Raw genomic sequence first — 18,220 nt, 5'->3', positions numbered from 1 at the left:
GTGCCTCTTGTCTTTGCCATCCAAAGTATGCGGAGCAAGTAGGAGGTGAACAAAAGTCCCATTCTGCTTTGTTTAAAAAGATTCATGGTAAGAGGCAGAGAGAGAGCATCCTGCGGACCGGATCTACACCCACACGACTCAGCCATCAGCTGGTTCATCAGGGTCAGAAAGGGGGTCATATTTTCATGTAGTACTCAGTGAAAAGGTGTTCTTTACATCCATTCCTCTGTCAGTGTTTATTATTGATAATATATAGTTTATTATTGATTTAAAATGTAAACACATTTAATGTAGCTGGTCGAGGCAGAGCTAATTTTAACTAATTTATATACAGTTTTACGGTTTAATTAGTTTAGGTTAGTTTAATCTATAGCAGTGATTCCCACCCAGGGAACTATTATGTTTTTGATGTGATTATAATTATGTTTATTTTTTAGACTTTTCTATAATCATTGCTACTGTCTTGTGAAATACTGGAGAGTTTTAAGCATTCAGGTTTCTACAAATCATTTAAATTAGATTCATTAATCTGAGAAGAGAATCATTTGTAGATTATTATGTACAATACTAAACCTATGACAAGGGGTCACAAGTAGACACAAGTCTAAACGGTTGGGAACCACTGATGTATAACAATGCATCAAATTTACCAAAACACTGATCATACACTCCCTGGCCACTTTATTAGGTACTCCTGCAAAATCTAATGTAATCCAATGCAATAGTTCAGCCATGAATTCTACCTTTTACAAAGATAATGTTTAGCTTTGATTGACACTGTCAGAGATGTATCACAACTAAATGTTTGTAGTGGTGTTGTAAACGACTGCATTATACTGAGCGCATGTTTTGTGTGTAAAATCTTAATCTGCAAAGTAGCTAGTAATTATAGTGTAAATGTAATAAATGTAGTGGAGGAAAAACTGGCATAAACTGGCAATACTAAAGTACAAGTACTCACATTGTACTTGAGTAAATGAGCGTTGAGCAGAGAGCAGTAACTCAGTCATTGTTGCAAGTTTAATTCCAGGCTGACATTAAATTTCATGAGCAGTCAATTAAAATACATCCAGTATGAAAACATTCTTTAGGCATTCATTCAGTGTGCATCATATTGCTACAGATCTACTACATACAGTTCGTCAAGTCATTCTCTTTTTCTCTTTGTTTTAAGGTCGTGGGGCTGAATCCAGCTCCCACTTTAAAGGTATTCTCCATATGGGGATTTGTATTGAACATTGTGACATGAATGATAATCAAGCTATGAAGTTGCTACTACTGTACAGAGCAGTACTGCGCCCTGATCTGATGAGCCATCCTAGGTTTCATGCGTACCCAGATTGTCTGCTGCAGGGCGGGGTGAGATCAGAAAACCACTAAGAGTCAGACCACTTCTCTCTACTCGTGAGTGGATGAGATGGATGCAGACCTTGGATGTGGTCTGGTTCGCCCTTTGAATGCTTTTATTGCCCTGAAACCGATGGCAGCACTGATGAGAAGTGCCAGGTTGTGGTCAGGGTCTAAAAGATGAAACGGTGGGGTGTTAGGGGTCTAAGTGATGTTCTCCAGGATGTAAAAGATAAGCTCCATCACAATAGGCTCGTCATCCCTCTTGCGCCCCCTGCTGTGTATGACGGGGATCAGCGTGCTATCCAGGGCGTTGAGGTACTGAGCTGGGAGGGGCTGCCCATTGCTCCCGGCCACAAATCCCACCTGACATTACAAAACAAACCACACATTAGTTTTAATATAGTCACACCCTTGAGCTTGTGTTGTAAACTTTACAACTATGTATTATGTGAGTCATATGTTACATGTTCTCCCCACCAAAGTCAGACCAACATGAGTTTTAACAATGAAAAGATTCCTGACTATTTTTCATAAACTTTTTGGCAAAATGGAAGAGCATATGAAACTTTTAGGAATCCTTTGGCACCAAAACCAATACTTTGTTCTATTTTATTGCCTATGTTATTGTTTTATTCCATTCTAATTTTAAAATATAATAATAATAATATTTGTTTAAATGTTTTTTTGAGTACGTAGCATGGTGGGCGCTACAGCTGCATTTCATTGAGCAATCCTGTATTGTATAATGACAATAAAGCTGGGCCTTGAACCTTGAATGTACAAATAAAATGTGTTATTTCAGCTTTCATGTCCGTTTCAACTAGTTTGTTTAAGAATATAAACTTCATTTTGATTATTTACAGTCCATAGTTCATATGGATTAACTTTTCCTATGTGTCTGTCCGGCCGTCTGCTAATCATTTTCATGTTGAAATCAATATAATGAATTAATTTACCGTTACATACATTTAAATATGTGAGTTAAAGGTAGCTTAACCTCACCAAATCACAGCCAGAGTGCAGTTAATGTGGCTTGGTTTGGTTTAAAGCTCTCTTTTGTAATTACCGCAAATGTTTCAGAAATTATACATTTCTATAGCATAATACTTTTCATATGGCAGAACAGACGTCAAAAAGTCACATTCCTGTTTTGACTCAATTCTGAACAAGCATGTAGTTACTGCTTTTTGCTTTGTAGGGCAGTATTCATGATGCAACCTTCTTATAGGAGGCAGATGAATGACATCTGGCACTGAAAAGGCCTATTCCATCCTGATGTACTAATAACAATATGTTGTTGTGACTCAGCTCACTGATACCAAACATCCTTTCTGACCTCTTGCGACTCAAAAGCGACTCGCAGCCCCAGTTTGGCCATCCCGTCCTCTTTCAGCAGTTTGAGGTGTGGACACAGAGCCAAGCAAAACGTCCGGGCGATGCGCTCCGTTAGCCGGTTGTGTTCAGCAGAGTCACTCGCTCCTCCTTTGGGATGATCCCCCCTCTGCAGGAAGAACACCTGTACAAAACACACACATGAATGCAAAGGGAGGGGACAGTTTCGGATGGACTTGTGTTGATATTTTAAGCAGATCATCGTATGTACTTCTGTCCAGCGGATGATCTTCCCGTTTTCTTTGTATTCTGACTTCTGGAACATCTTCATACTGCTGATAGACTCCATGGATTTCCCATCAATGGGGCTTATAACTCTAGGAGACACAAAGACACATTATGCATACCAGTAATTTACAACATAGACCAAACTGCCTTGGAGGCAGTTATGATCACTCTCCGCACATTATGCAGTATTGAAAATGTTCAAAGACTTATTTTTAAATATGATATTACAGTATATTGTTCTCTTCCAGCACAAAAGCTTTATTCTGAACTTCAGACACGTGGACACACTCACCCCTTATTCACAGTGCATTTCTCCTCCACCCACTGTACACAAACAAGCTCCTGGCTGTCTGATTGGTCAAGCCGTCCACAGGTGACGGTGTAGTCTTTCATCTCCCGTAGCGACCGGCGAAGCTCTGCCATGGTTTCCATGGTGATCTGCACCATTAGCCCATCTGGGGAGAGGGGACAGCGATACAGGAGAAACACACAAACAGACAAAAACAGGGAGACACACACACACTCACATGCATCAACATGTACACACGCCTAGACAAACAGTCTGTTAAAATGTACACAGACACACACATACAAAGATCAACACGTTCTGAATAAAACCAGTTTTGAAGCAGGGGTGTTAACATGCACTACTTAAAACAAATGTAAACAATGAACTTCCTGCAAGCGGGCAGGTGAAAGTCAAGGTGAGCCTGACTCCCCTGTGAGTCGACATCCTACCTTCTACGATGCTGGACTTGGCGAGGTATCCCGCAGACGCTTTCAGCGCACTACTGAATATAAAAAAGCATGATCCAGTAACTGCAATAAAAAAAAGAAATCATCAGAGAGAAACAGAGACACACTCTGTGGCTTCAGCCCTGTTACTATCGGTCTGTATAGTAATCATTTAGTGCCATCTAGTGTTGGGAAAGTGAACTTCTTTGAGTTCTTTTGACTTCACTTGAGCCCTTATTGCACTTTGCTTCTCTTAACTTTACCTTGGTGTCACTTCAAAGTTAAATCCTGTTTCTATCTGTATTCCTTATCTGCTTCTTCCAAAACAATTAAATCCATGTCAAATTTAAACTGAGTGCAATGTTTAAATCCAAGATCATCCAAGATTTTATTTTGTATGGCGGCACAATTACCTCAAATGGAAACTTCTCGCTAACTTTTATACATAATTCTTAGAATACAATGTCATGGGTTTGTACAATGTTCGGCTGCACATTTATTTGTAATGGTGGATTTTCTACTAATTTAAAAGGCTTAAAATTGAAATTACATATTTTTTTAAATAAAGATTAAGACATAAACATTAAATAAAGGCTTAATATCAGTAGACTGCACCAAATTCAAAAGTTTCTAATGAAAAATCTGAAAACTGAATATAGTCCTTGCACAGGAGCAGAGTGTGCTGATCTCTTTCTTTTTAGTGCACCAATTCAATTCAGACAATTATCAAAGTTTCCCTAAACAACAGATAAATGATCTTATCTGTCAATCAGGACTTCCTGATTGACAGATAAATGATCTTATCTGTCAATCAGGACTTCCTGATTGGGGGTTGATTGCAATGGATGTCCTCCGCTACTTGATTAGGCAACATTGAGTCCAGACTCTGATATCTTGATGTCCCTCACAGTATCCTGTTATGGCCCACCTTTGCGAGGCTGATTGTGGATGCTGATGGCTTGGGTCTGGTACTGGCCATCGTCTCCTTGTACGCAGATGAGGTGGGAGTCTGCAGTCTCATTGAAGCACGCCCCAATGGCCAGCACATGCTCATTAGACTTATTCAGAGCTGTCATTAGCTAACGGGAGACAAGTGGGCAGAGAGAGAAGGACGAAGATGGATGAGAAATAAATAAACATTAGCATTAACTCTGAGAGGCGTTTAAAGGCTCACCTCATTATACCCAGTGGTCGGTATCTTTATGCAGGTCCTCTGAGCCTCTAGATCCACAGTGAGCCCCGGCACCATTGGTAGGCTGTAACGGTAATTCCTAAAGTCCTGGAACAGGATGGGAGGAACAGGTCAACACCAACTATGGGAAGTTTGGTAAAGTTACGACACCCAACTTCTTGTTACTCATGGTAAATCTGGTTCTGTAACATTATACTCACCACTAGCAGTCTCATTATGGTGTGGCCTATTTCCCCAAACAAGGGCTTCCTAAAGCGCACGCTGTACAGAGGGCACGGGTAAACTGGAACAAGAAACAATGTGGGTAACTGAAGAGGAAACCTGTAGCAGTATTGAGGCAGCATTTCATACGAGGGCCTGGCTTACATCTGTATTCGGCCCCCAATCGCAGCATTAGGCGCAAGGGAAAGGCTTTGGCCCAGGCCACCTCTGCTCTGTGGACCAGCAGGCCAAAGAGGTAGGGCTGGTTTGGCAGAGGTAGACCTTGAAGGGACTGGAGAGTGGAGCGAATGTAAAGGAAGCCTGCATGATCCTCACTGCCCAGGAAACTACTGCCAAACAAGGACAGTGACAGGTGTTTCACGACCTTTCCTACAGACATACAGAGGAAAACGTGTAATTATAGCAGAAAAAACACTGGAGGTGGAGGAGGTGACAGCCAGTCCATGGTGGCAGTTTTTCAAAATTGATGGACGAGAGTCCCAAAGAGGGATAAATTCAACATAACACATCACGACACATCACGACTGCATGTAAGCATCTCATTGTGTGAGTGGCCCTGACCTGTGATGGTGTCCCTGTACAGCTGGATGAAGTGGCTGAAAATGTCTTTGGGGAAGCTTTTCTCTTCAGGCAGGCACTGCAGCAACACCACCACCTCCACCTGGCCCACAGCGTGCATTCCCTTTGTGGTCACACACCAGCACTTCCTGTTAACATCTGTCACACAATCAAGGCACAATCTCAGAGGTCTACAAGGACAGTTTTTCAACTGAAATCACGATTAGTCATCCCTTGTTGTAGTTAAAAAAAATGTCAATGTTTTTTTAAAAATTTAATTTAATTCAATTTAATGTATCTAATTGTATTTAATTAAGTTTTTATTATTAAAAGAAATAAAGGATAGTGTTCTATCTAATTGATGCAAAACTAACTATAAATTTCTCCCTTTTCATTTCTGGTTTCTGCTGTAGCAAACAAAACAATGCAATTTAATTTTAGTTGGTCTTTAAAGAGAATTTGAATTCCAAAATAGATAAATAGAAATAAATAGAAAAGTACAATGTAGGAATGTGGATGTATGAGATATAAAAAGTATAAAAGTAATGCTTTTCTACTTGGATTTTAATTCTGTACGCAGCATGGAGGAGGCTTGCAGGATCCCAACAGCCCTATATTTGATTGTAACTGTGTACAATATGTTGCCTATGTATCGTTTTCTATGCATTTTATGATGCACGATGAAAAGAAAAAGAGAAACGCACAGTTGACCAACTTGACCATAGCAAGTAGGTTGGCATTGAGGACAAACACCAGGGGCTTGGGCCTGCCACACTCCAACTCCTGAATAAGCAACATCTCAGAGGGCTGCTCCTCCACAGTGTAATCTGAGGAAAAAACACAGTAACACAGCTATTAGACCAACACCAAAAAATGAGCAAAGCACATTTCAAGGTCAGTAAAATACCAGCAAATGTGTTACAATGAACAAAAAATGCACAAAGTAATTTAGCAAAATCTTTGACTCTCACCCTCAAAACCTGTCTTACCTCCTTTGACTCCCGTGGAGGTGAGGATGGGTGGCAGGCCGTCCAGGGGGATGAGGTTGACAGAGCTGCTCACTAAAGCTGTGGTGCCCCAACCGTAAGGACCACAGGCCTCCTAGAGGAGGAGGGAGGCAGAGGAGTGAGACAAATCTATGTTGTACAAACTACAAACTTCATTCTCCAAGTTGTAGAACAACAAATATGTTCGGTGTTGTGTTTTGGGTGATCCTACATTGATATTCGTCCCATGTGGCCGCAAGGCCCTCCTGATCTGTGGTGAACCCACAGGACTTCTAACCAGCCCGCCCAGTGCTCGTCTCATCAGCGGTGAGAACGTGGGCCCTCTGACTGGTGTGGTCGGAGCAGACGCTGACTGCTTATTGAGGATTTCATCAGCAAACCACACCCTCCTTTTCCCCCTTGGAGGTGTCCCTGAGGAGAAGAAGTAAGAATGACTTTAAATTGAATTTAAATCTTAAAAGAAAAGTGAACTTTAAGTTACAAAAATAATCTGTGCTCACTTTTGATGAGGGTTGAATGACAGGAAACACAAACTCGCCCCTCCTTGCCATCCAGATGTGTGAGTCTGAACTTCAAATTGGAGCAAAGTGCACAAAAAACCTGATACACACATGCACACACCACACAAGGACAGACACACACATACATTTCACACGTCAACTACAAGTCACTTGTTATCAAGTTACCTGTGAACATCAAATTGAATCTTGTTATATGCTGCACAGCATATAAACTTTTATTTTATCCTCACCTTCCCACAAGCACGGCAGTGGTGCCTCCTCTTAGTAAACGTAAACTTGACCCCACACTTCATGCAGACCTGCGCCTGAGCATCAGGGACCCACACTGGAGCTACGTCCCCGAGGACAGTGCCTCGATCCTTGGACAGAATACCAACAGGGCTCAGCTGGGACTCATTGTCAGGGGAAGCTGCACAGTCCCCCATCGCTCCCTCCCCACTGGCTGCCTGGGCCTTGCCGCTGTCTGTCTCATCTCCATCATTGGATCTGACCATCTTAAACTGGCTCTGGAGCTCCCTGGACCCCCTGCCACATGTCTCCTCGTGTGAGAAAGTAGAGGGTGCTGCAGTCGCCTCTGAGCTGCAGGACTGCTCTTGCTGCTCCAGCCTGCTCTCCTCCAGCTCCTTCTCCTCAATCACAGAGTCCTCCTTTGATGGGAGTACCTGGGGCTTCTTCTTCTCCTCCACCGCCTCCTCTTCCTCCTCTGGCCATGCAGCCTCAGCAGGGCTCAGCACCAAGGGGCTGGAAGACTCCCCGAAACAACTCTCACCCCATGTTGAGATGGTGGTCACAGTGCAGCTGCCTTCCTCCAGCTGGGAGGGTGAGGCTGCTTTGGCAGGATGTTCAGATGGTTTCTGCTCACATGGGCCAAAGCTGCTTCTGACTGATGCGTCTGAGGAGGTCTTGGATGGAGATTCTGGTCTTATTTGGCCGCATCCCAATCCTGGTTTGGACACATCCCCATCTTTGAGCACCAGCAGGCAGGGTCTGTTCAGCCAGTGGTGCTTGGTGTCCTGAAGAGACGGATTATCTCCTTCATCTGTTTCGAGGGGGGAGCATGATGATATCATCAACACTTAATGTCTCTATCTCTGTCAAGCACACACACACTTACACAGTCCATGCATGCAAGCTCATGAATAATGACTCATTAAGTGGAAAAGCTGTGTTCACATGTGCTAAGTGGCCATTTAGCAACATGTGATCATTTATTTCATCACCCTGAACATACCTCATAGCTTTCAATCATCACTCAAGGCAGCATTAGCGCTCAGTTGCCCTTGAGAGGTGTGTCTGAGCTGATCACAGAACAGACATGGTTAACAACAGAGGAAGAGAAGAGGTTTGCCGTGGAGTAAATATTGATGTAAAACCAATAGTAGCTGTAAAGGCAATCAGTGGTCGGCTACCACATAGCTGCTGGTTCCCCAGAGAACAAAAAGTTCAATAGTGGTTCTGTTTTTTAATTGGCTCTGCATCTCACATTGAGTGCCCAGATAGGCTACATATTACCATGAGGATCTTTTATTATTATTTTGCAGTGATTCTGTGCATTGGCCCATTTGTTGTGTGCCTTTAGTGGTAGACCAAAAATAAATGAACAAATGCTTATGGTAATAAAATGGTTTTGGCACATTTGAGTTTGGATCCGAGTTTTCCACTGATCACCTGAATGTGCGCATCATGTTCAGTTGAGCCTACACTGTAAATGACAAACATAGTCAAAGAAGCCATTTGCTTCCATTCATAATCTCGTCATGAGTTTCTACATAAAGGCAATTAAGCTCTCTGATTACAGCCAATTACTGTTTCAGCACCCTTCTTTCCTCTTATGGCAGTCACGTAATAACCATGACTGCAAATTACCAACCCCCACTGCAAATGCAGTTAATGTGTCCATAGCCGGTGTTTCATTGAGCTGTAACACCCAGTGATGAGTCAGTTTACACTATTTTATTGCACTGTAGGATATGTGGTGTGGCACACTAACGCAAATTACAATGTTTGATGGACAGGGTCTAGTCTCAGTTTGTAAAAAAAAAATCAGGTAAAATAACTCATTTTCCAGGTTGAACTGCATTGCAGCTCCTTCACAAAAACCATAAAAGGAAAGGCGCGCCGTGTCGCTCCTGCTGCGGGCTACAGAGGGAAGGCGTCCCGAAGCGGCGGCTGGGCTGCACCGATCCGGCTGACTGGAGCGACCGACCGACCGCTTCCCGGGACAGTGACGCATTCAACACACGTGCAAATGTTTAATCCGCTCGCAGGCACCGAGGCCGGCGGCAATGCGACACTCACCGCGCATCCCGTTACATCACACCAAGCAGGACACTTCACCGAGGTGGTGTTTACCGAGACATGTGAGGAGTCTGCGGGACAACGCGTGTATGTGCGGTCTTCACAGGGGAATGTGCGCAACACACACACACGCGCGCGCTTCAGATGATGCGGACTATGCGCGCTGCCAAATGCTGTATCAGCGGTTTTCTGTGACAAACTGTATCATCATCATCCTGTAACGCGCAGGCGATGAATGGAGAGCAAAAGCATCCCCACCCCATTGCGATCAATGCATTTCTTACCCTCTGTTATTGCTCCCAAAAGCCGTTCATTCTCGTCATCCCGCGCAGAGAAGAACTTCAGCATTTTATCCTTTTACATGTGAGTGCCGAGGAAGACACGTATTCAAGCAGCAGTGCCTTGCTCACAAGCGGAGGATGGGATGATTTCGCCTCTCTCTACCCCCTCTCTGTGATCTCCCTCCTCCCCTGTGTCTCTCTGCAGCTCTTTGAAGAAACTCAAGAGGTGTGCAGAAATGTCCCTCCCCAGTTTGCGGTCTATATACAGCCTGCAGGACCGCGTGCAGGCCAACGCAACAGAGCTATGATGCCAGATATGAAAAACCTGCCTGCATCCTACAGCACATACTGTAGGACATCTCTAAGGTTTCAGCAAGTCAGCATCATTGAATTAGTAGGTCGTTACAATGCAGAACTGCATAGAAAAATCCTCAGATTTTATGAGAAGCATCTTTTTTTTTTTTTTTTTTACAAAATCTTGTCAATGACCACAGCACCATCTAAAAAATGTTAATCGCCTTTATTTTGTTTCATAAACAAAAAGTCTTAAGACTGTAGCTTTAATGACCACTGTAATCCTGACCATGACTGACAATGTGGTGAAGGGGTTTAACCATTTACCAGAAGGGAATATTTCTTTTTTTTTTATAGAAGTGCACAAGCCAGTCTGACTCTGACATCCGCGGGCCATCGTAAAATAGAAAAGTCTCTGGTTTCTGGGGATAGTGTCTGGTGTGTCTGGATGACTAGACTTAAAAACACCGGAGAGGGTTTCTGGCTTCATCGCAGTCCAGTCCGTGTGCACATGAGCTTCACGTGCGTCAGTTTGCCTCGTTCTTTGAGGCTTCATCGAAGTTCTCCACCAGATCTGCAGAACAACAACACATTGTGAATTATTACATTGGAGGAAAACAGCTTTGCATGATACTGTATTTACTCTACTACTGTCCAAAATTATATCAAATGCACTCAGCTGAATTTATTTTTTCAAGGATTGCAGTAGACAAAATCCCACTTCTGCATAGTGGATCTTCTTTATTTAACTAAATAATAGACCTTTGCTGCATTTTGAAAATGTATTGACCATTTAAAAAAGTTATCAAGTTCTGAGATAGCATTATGAGAATTAGCTGAAATGTGTGAGTAAAACAACATTTAACTGTCTGACTTTTATACATCTAAGAGTCCATACCTGGAACATCATCATCCTCTTCCTCAATGTCCTCTGCCTTTGGAGCCTTGCTGTCGAGAGCTGGCATAAATGTACAAATAAAAAGAAACATATTATAGCTTTAGCTTTGGCAATTAAATGATTGTAACAAGATATATAATATTTTCTTAAAGTCTAAGTCTGGAGATATTCTATATTTTTCTTATGTATCCTACTAACAAATATTTTCTGTGAGGCCAAAGCCTGATATATTTATTATTCCTCTGTGACATAGAGCTCCACTGTTGTCTCAGAACTATTAAAAACACATCAGTGAGCCACACATTTACACATTTTGAAGATGACAGCACTGTAGTTTACTTTGAGCTGATCCCACATGCACCATCCTGCTGCTGTAAATACTCACTAAGGCACCAAATGTGTATTAATCCACCACTGAAAATAGTCCCCAACAAACACACTACTTACTCCTGTTTGAGCAGAGTTGGCTAGAAACTACAGTGCCCAGCTATTTCAGACATTATTTTCCCTTTAAAAAAAAATTGTAATTGTGAGCCGTTTTTAAACATTTACTATACGTCTTCAGCAGGAACGAAAGCGTTTGTGTCTCAGAACCAGAGAGGCTGGGAAAAGCATTGAGAGGTGGACTGCCACCTTGTTGGTTTTGGTCTTTTCATGGCATTTGTTGGCAATGAGAGATATATAGAATATCGCCAACCCTATCTTATCATGTACAAAGAAAACACTGGCCCCGAAAAAAGCTAAACCTATGCTTCTGTAACATGGCTGAGAGGGTGTGATGTGAAAAAGGATATATACTTTTTAACCAAAACACTTTACTTGAATGGGACATGAGAATGGAAAGGAAACCCAATAGAGGACAAATTAACTTTACAGACAACAGAATGATGCTGAACTTTGCCTTTCTATTAGTCAATGACCATCAGTTAAAGCTGTGACCTGACCGGGATAATATATTCCTTTTTCTGACCTTACTGCATACAATAAAACAACCCCTAGTCAAGTCAAGTCATTTATTTCTAAAGCCTTAAGTCATAAATTTGTCTCATAGGGATTTCCAAAGTGTACAACATACAACACCCTCTCTCCTAATCATGAAAACTCTTCTTCTTGAGAAAAAGTTGATTTCGACTGACATTGGACATTTTAATACATGAATGGCTTCAGACCAAATCATTCCATCACATGGTAGCAGGTTGCACTATCAAGCTGCACTAGGCAAGACACATATGTAAATAAACACCACACTTATTACCCTAAAGCACAAAGGAGGTGTTGTGAAAACATATCTTTCCTTGGAATTAAATTGTAATCAAACTGTGGTGTCAGTTACGGACGCTGACTAATCTTAACTAAAAGGCAAAATATAAACGGACTACTTAACAGCTACCTCTCACCTTTTGAAGCCACCAACCTGCAAATCTGCTTAGTGCAGCCTTAAATCAAGACTCATTACACAACTATAACACACCCGATTGTTGGTAAGACGGAACTCCTCACCCTCCACCTTTAAAAGTGATTGTGAAATGTCTAAGAGGTCCAGGCACACACACCTTGCCGAGGGAACTGTTCTGCCAGTTTGCGCAGGCTGCTGAGGCTGTCCGCTCCCAGCTGACTGAGGATGCCGGGAAGCATCTCTGTCAGCTGCTTGTTCTCAGCGTGGCCCGTGATGGCGAAGGTGTTGGCGGACAGAGAGGCCTGAACTTTGGGGTTGTTGAAGTGGATCACAGTCCCGTCATCCTTGATCATGTTCACCTGAGAAGAGAGGACCACTCAGTTTTTACGGTCATGGCTAAATGCTCTGGTGCTATGGAAAAACCTGAAAGCAGTCTGGTCCACACGGCCACGCAAGAATGCATTCATGCTCACATCAGAACAGACACAATCACATTGATGTGAAGGTTAAAACAACATTCAGGGTTTCCTTATACAGAAGACCCAGACCAATTTACCTCCTCAATTCCAGCAATATTGTTGACAGCCAACTTCTTTAGTGAACTCTGAAGCTTTTTGTCATCCGCTGTTGCAGTTCTGTGTACCACCTTCTTCTTCCTGCGCGCAGAGCCCTGAAACCAAAGCAGACATAAGACTCCTAATTGACAGCAGCTTGACGCTACCTATGACTTACAAGAGCGACAGCATTAGGAGAAAAAGAAATGGCTACAAGGGCAACATAGCATTTGTTGTACAAGGCTCTCAAAATCAATACACATATGAAACACACGTGATTCTGTTTAAATCTGTATTCTGTATTCAGTGCTGCAGTCTACAGCTGGATTTGAGTTTTCTGATATCTGCCTATATATTGATTCTGCCAATTTTACATCAATGTATAAACACAAAGTATTAAAGAAGACCCCTTAAATCTGAAAATGGCACCACCCTAACAGACCAAATCCATCAATGAATACTAAGTACTTTATATGCATGTTTTGGAGTAGCATAGTATTTGACATAATGACACACACACACACACACACACACACACACACACACACACACACACACACCTCTCCAACCAAAACAACTTGCTGGGTGTCAGCTTACCTTTCCTCCTATCCGGACCTGGGCTTGAAGTTTGGCCAGTTTTTCTTGATTCATGTTGTTACCTACAATATGAGAACATTGTAGATAAAGTTGAAAACAAATGTGTAACTAGCTAAACAACTAGCGTGCTGCTTGCTTGCTTTCTTTCCCTGTCGACTGTGAGCTGCAACATTAGCTGGAACAACAACACGAGCTAACCAGGAGTCCAGTTTCCAAAGATGTAGCTGATTAAAAACACAGTAACAGGAAAGGCATGTCTTACCAACAAGACGCGCCAATAAAAAACGTTAAAGAGACAAATTAGATCACGCCGATGCAATAACAATAAATCAGACGAGCTTCAACTTATCAGCAGACAGTCTGCTGTGTTTGTTTGTGTGTGTGTGTGTCTGTGTGCAGCTGCAGGGATGAAAACACAACACAGGGCCTGCAGACTGAACACACAGCGTGTCACTGCCCCGCGCGGTCCGACAGCTCCGCTCCGACCACACGCCAACACCCACGCACCCCGCAAACACCGCACATTACACACAAATCAACATGTATCATCCCAAACCTGCTCAGATATCCACAGAGGCATGCGGTACTGAAAGATGGAGGTTATGAGGAAGAGATTACGTCACATACCATAGGGGTTTTTCTTCTTCGTCGTTTCCGACCAGCTGGTGGGATTTGGGCGTCCTGCTGCCACCTATAGGACGCTTTATGGATTACACTAACAAACCCCACTGCACACAATTTTAATGTTAAAATGATTTTATGGGAAAAGGTATGTGAAGGGCCAAAGAAAAGTTTCAAACCACTCCTGCAGCATTTTATTCATTCATATGGAGCCAGAATATGCCTCTGAAATAATGTTTTTTCAGCACTTAATAAATAATTAATAAATTGACGCATTTTTACAAAGCTATTGTAAAATGATTAAATTAGTGTTGGAATTATGCATTTTAAAACTCGTAGTAAACTAAATGTAAAAACAATTTAATTGTAATAATTCTCTTTCCTTATTCTGCCTTTAAATAATAAGTGGATTTTAAGTGGAATCCTAATATTATTGTTTTTATTTTCTTTTTTATGTTCACTTATTGTTTTCCCATTTCTGTGTCAGCCTATTATACTCCACCTCACCATGGTTGATTAATTATAATTAATATAATTGATTGGAATTAAATCATTATATTTGATTATAATTGAGCACTGAAAAAGTCTATAATTACGCCTGTGCCACACTCCAGACTCCATAGAGACAAAATATGTTTTAAGAGAGAATAACTCCTTCCTAACACACGTTGCCCTGACCCATTGTAACAGAATATTTTTAAGGAATCTAATTTGCTCTGTACTATTTTTTATTTGTTTTTCCATTTTCACCTTTATTACACAGTTCAGCCGAAACAAATTGAAACAATTTCATGAGTGAGAGAGAGAAAGAGATGACATGCTACAAAAGCACTTGTACAGAACATTACATTTATAGTAATTACCTACAGGCACACTGACAGGCACGTTACATTCTGTCTGATTTCTCTCTGTTGTATGAAAATGTCTGGAAACAAGGGAGCATGATCTTCTATTGAAAGACAGCATTATGTACTTGCATCAAAAAGCCAAGATAGATAGATGCTCAAAACTGGACTGGGATAATTCACTTATAGGCATAGATATTTCTGTAGATTGGTCAAAAGTGATTATGAGCTCAGTTATCTGTTCAACCTACACTGCACCAACCATCTATTCACATTATAATCCAGAGAAATGCTGAGATCTCACATGTACATGCCTGTATTAACTGATTTGATCATAATCATGAATCCATATCACCTTACTGTTCACATATCAGGGCTACTGCCAGTACCAGCAACAACAAAATAAGACAAAGAGAATCAAACACATTCAGTAAAAACCCTTAGATGAGGTTAAGGGCACAGACTGGAGCTGCCATATGGACATTTCAGCAGCATTAAGAACAAAGACGGAAACTTTTCCAAAAGAAAAGGAGCAATAAAGGAATAACAGCCAACTGTGGCTGTAAAATTTTCGGCGCACTGTGAACATTTCAGACAGATTTTGTTCAGAGACGCTGATGTATAAAACAGAGCTGAAAGTTCAGAACAAAAAGTTAATCCAACCTTATACAATAGACCACAGTACTTCCACTTCATGGTGATCATTTTACAACTCCAAAGAGAGCATGAAAACCAACGTTTTTCTCACACCAGGGACCAGGGCTCAGGTGATGTATTTGATCGCAGTGTCTGGCAGAGGTAATCTACCGAGGCAGCGGCAGTCAGATGGACCGGCGCCAGAGTTGCTGGTCTCCATGGAGCTGCGGAGCATACTGCGCTGCCAGTGGTGTCGGTTATGAGACTTTGGGCCCCAGAAGCTGTGGAACAACATGAAGATTTTCCTCAGAACAGCCTTCCTCAGCAGGATGTAGACCCAGGGGTCCAGGATCTGGTTCCACGTGGCCATACGTACCACCATCAGGAGACTGAAAGACGCAGGTTCGTCCTTGGCTCTGGTGCTCAGCATGATGATATGGATCTGGCGGAGTGGTCATAAAACAATGGAAAGAGACAGGAAAACTTACTGCAGCTTCAAAAATAACAGGGTCAATTAAATTTGTGTTTTAAGAGGCGGTTTGTGGGCAAATTCTTCGATGAATACCTTAATAGACAAATAAATGATGAAGTGTGTTATTTAATATGACTCATGTCTTTCACTAATTCTTCATTTAAGAAATATTAAACTTTCACTGGCAGCATTTATGTTTTCTTTTGAAGAGTGATGGTGTCCATCCCTCACTGTCTTTTTTCCCCACAAATGTTCAATGATTCAATACAGCTGATGAATGTAAAGTTGTAAATAAATAGTTAGTGAAAGAAAGTGTTTCTCAAGCCCCTCTCCACGGTATATGTGTTGTACCATGTTTGGTGCAAATTGGTCATCAACAAAACTGTTGTTGTTTTAAGTAACCAGTGTTTTGCCCTGTAACTGTGGTGGATGAGGAGTGTACTGAGCTGCTGGTGTAGATCACTGTGTGCTTTTGGAGCAGCAATAAGAGGTATGAAGGGAGCTTGTTATAGAGAGCGGGAGAGGGAGCTTGAAACGCATGTCACCAGGAGTGAGTGGATATTTTTGAAGGACAGGGGTGTGTGTAGGTGCTCCAGAGGTCTGAGGAGTTTAGAGGAGAAAATGTCTGTATGCCGTAAACAGTTAATGGGATGGAGGGATTGAAAATGAGAAGCAGCCATGCAAAAAACAACTATTCTTGAGTCATCTTTTCCTCACACATATTGGATAATAAAACCTGCCAGGTTTCTGTCTCATTTCAAAACCCATTTCACTGTCTCTGAAAGTCACTTTGTACTTACCAATGGTCAAATTCCCTGACAGGCACACTGGTAAATAGGAGCTGTGGTTTGAAGATCAGAAAAGTGATTGTACATGGAGATGTAAATGTAATGATAGATGGGTAATTACTTACACATTGAGATGAATTTATATCAGTCAATTAATATATATATAGGAACATAAACTTGGATTATTAAGGAGTTCTCATTCTCATGGCTTCGGGCAGCAGGAATGTGCAACTCTCAGCGGACACAACACCTGGAAAGAGCTCCTGCAATGTCAACCTGTGATATTTTAAAGTCATACAGCACAGTTACAGGTCTGCTGAGGAGACATTCTTACCAGTAATGGGCCCCAGCACACGCAGGACACCAGCATGATAGCCAGCAGCTGGCAGATCATTTCTATGTGGTAGGACGTGCCTCTGCAGTGATGCTTGCGGCGCAGTTTGGCCTGCAGCAGAGCACAGCTTGTCAGAGTATTGCACACAATGGAGAGTAGTAGGGCCAGCAGTCCCAACATAGAGAAAAGCAGAGGCAGGAGCACATCCAGCCAGTCTTTGGGTTCCTCCATGGGGAAGAAGCACCAGCTCCTGGAGCTCTGAACCTTGTATGGCCTCCACAGCAGTACAGGCAGGACAGCCACCAGGGCGGCGAGCAGCCAGGTGAGTCCTAGCAGCCTTTTCATGTGGTGGGAAACCAGTGTTGTGGAGTGGAAGATAGGCCTGGTGACTCCAATGCAGCGCTCCACCGCCATGGCACTCCCCAGGAACAAGGGGCTGAGGCCGAAGAACACCATGCACGCCCCAAAGACGCTGCACACGATGCGATGAGGGTCAAACGTCTCCCATTTCTTGTGGGAGCCGTAGACAAAAAGCACCAGGGAGCCGTTGATGAGGTGACCCAGCAGGTCTGTGACCACCAGGCTGCTGGCAAACAGCAGGAAGGACGCCTTGGACTTGATCCGGATGCGGTTGTAGGACTTGACGAGGATGAAGAGGGCGAGGCTGTTGGAGAGGATGCCCACGGACATTGAGATGGCAGAGGCGGTGACAGACAGTTCCTTCTGGCTGCAGGTGTTGTTACTTGGTCTGACCTCTGACCTGCAACCTGACTCTGAGCTCCCATTAGCCGACATGCTGGAAATTAAATCTGAAAGAGAGGATAAATGGCAGATGGGATGATTCATTTGTACCGAAATATTCGGAATAAAACTTCTGATGCTAAAATATGGCTTTTATACATTTAGTCTGGTGAGAGATTTACTTAACATGATCACTTAAACCAGAAACTATAGCTTCACTGATCTGGATCAGATGCTCAGTTTTATACTTAAGTGTTTAC

General features: G+C 42.5%; 3 protein-coding genes across 4 annotated transcripts; all 3 read right to left on the bottom strand.

Annotated features, from left to right (window-relative positions):
• Window positions 1–1,020: 1,020 nt before the first annotated feature.
• Window positions 1,021–9,851, bottom strand: zfyve9b (zinc finger, FYVE domain containing 9b). Its single transcript, XM_070908899.1, has 16 exons — window positions 9,788–9,851; window positions 7,436–8,244; window positions 7,185–7,254; window positions 6,896–7,095; window positions 6,667–6,778; window positions 6,382–6,504; window positions 5,681–5,836; window positions 5,264–5,488; window positions 5,098–5,180; window positions 4,880–4,984; window positions 4,634–4,784; window positions 3,709–3,789; window positions 3,263–3,425; window positions 2,954–3,059; window positions 2,687–2,866; window positions 1,021–1,713 (listed from the first exon to the last, which is right to left on the bottom strand). Exons 1-16 carry the CDS (start codon window positions 9,849–9,851, stop codon window positions 1,552–1,554), a joined length of 2,790 nt encoding a protein of 929 aa, XP_070765000.1. The 3' UTR covers window positions 1,021–1,551.
• Window positions 9,852–10,457: 606 nt separating this feature from the next.
• Window positions 10,458–14,141, bottom strand: btf3l4 (basic transcription factor 3-like 4). Of its 2 annotated transcripts, XM_070908500.1 has the most exons (6): window positions 14,080–14,141; window positions 13,524–13,585; window positions 12,929–13,042; window positions 12,530–12,731; window positions 10,977–11,036; window positions 10,458–10,652 (listed from the first exon to the last, which is right to left on the bottom strand). In XM_070908500.1, the coding sequence occupies exons 2-6, from the start codon at window positions 13,575–13,577 to the stop codon at window positions 10,606–10,608; spliced, it is 477 nt and encodes a 158-aa protein (XP_070764601.1). In that variant the 5' UTR covers window positions 13,578–13,585; window positions 14,080–14,141; the 3' UTR covers window positions 10,458–10,605. The 2 variants fall into 2 exon arrangements, with proteins under 2 accessions (XP_070764601.1, XP_070764602.1); XM_070908501.1 differs by lacking the exon at window positions 14,080–14,141 and having other exon boundaries at window positions 13,524–13,586.
• A 1,611-nt stretch (window positions 14,142–15,752) lies between these two features.
• ptgfr (prostaglandin F receptor (FP)) lies at window positions 15,753–18,014 on the bottom strand. The gene is made up of 2 exons (XM_070909477.1): window positions 17,220–18,014; window positions 15,753–16,067 (listed from the first exon to the last, which is right to left on the bottom strand). Exons 1-2 carry the CDS (start codon window positions 18,012–18,014, stop codon window positions 15,753–15,755), a joined length of 1,110 nt encoding a protein of 369 aa, XP_070765578.1.
• Between the last annotated feature and the right edge of the window lie 206 nt (window positions 18,015–18,220).

The sequence above is a fragment of the Enoplosus armatus genome, chromosome 7, assembly GCF_043641665.1.
Source record: "Enoplosus armatus isolate fEnoArm2 chromosome 7, fEnoArm2.hap1, whole genome shotgun sequence".
NCBI classification, from domain to species: domain Eukaryota; kingdom Metazoa; phylum Chordata; class Actinopteri; order Centrarchiformes; family Enoplosidae; genus Enoplosus; species Enoplosus armatus.
Note: the sequence above shows the minus strand (reverse complement) of the source record. Positions and strands in the feature narration are given on the sequence as shown.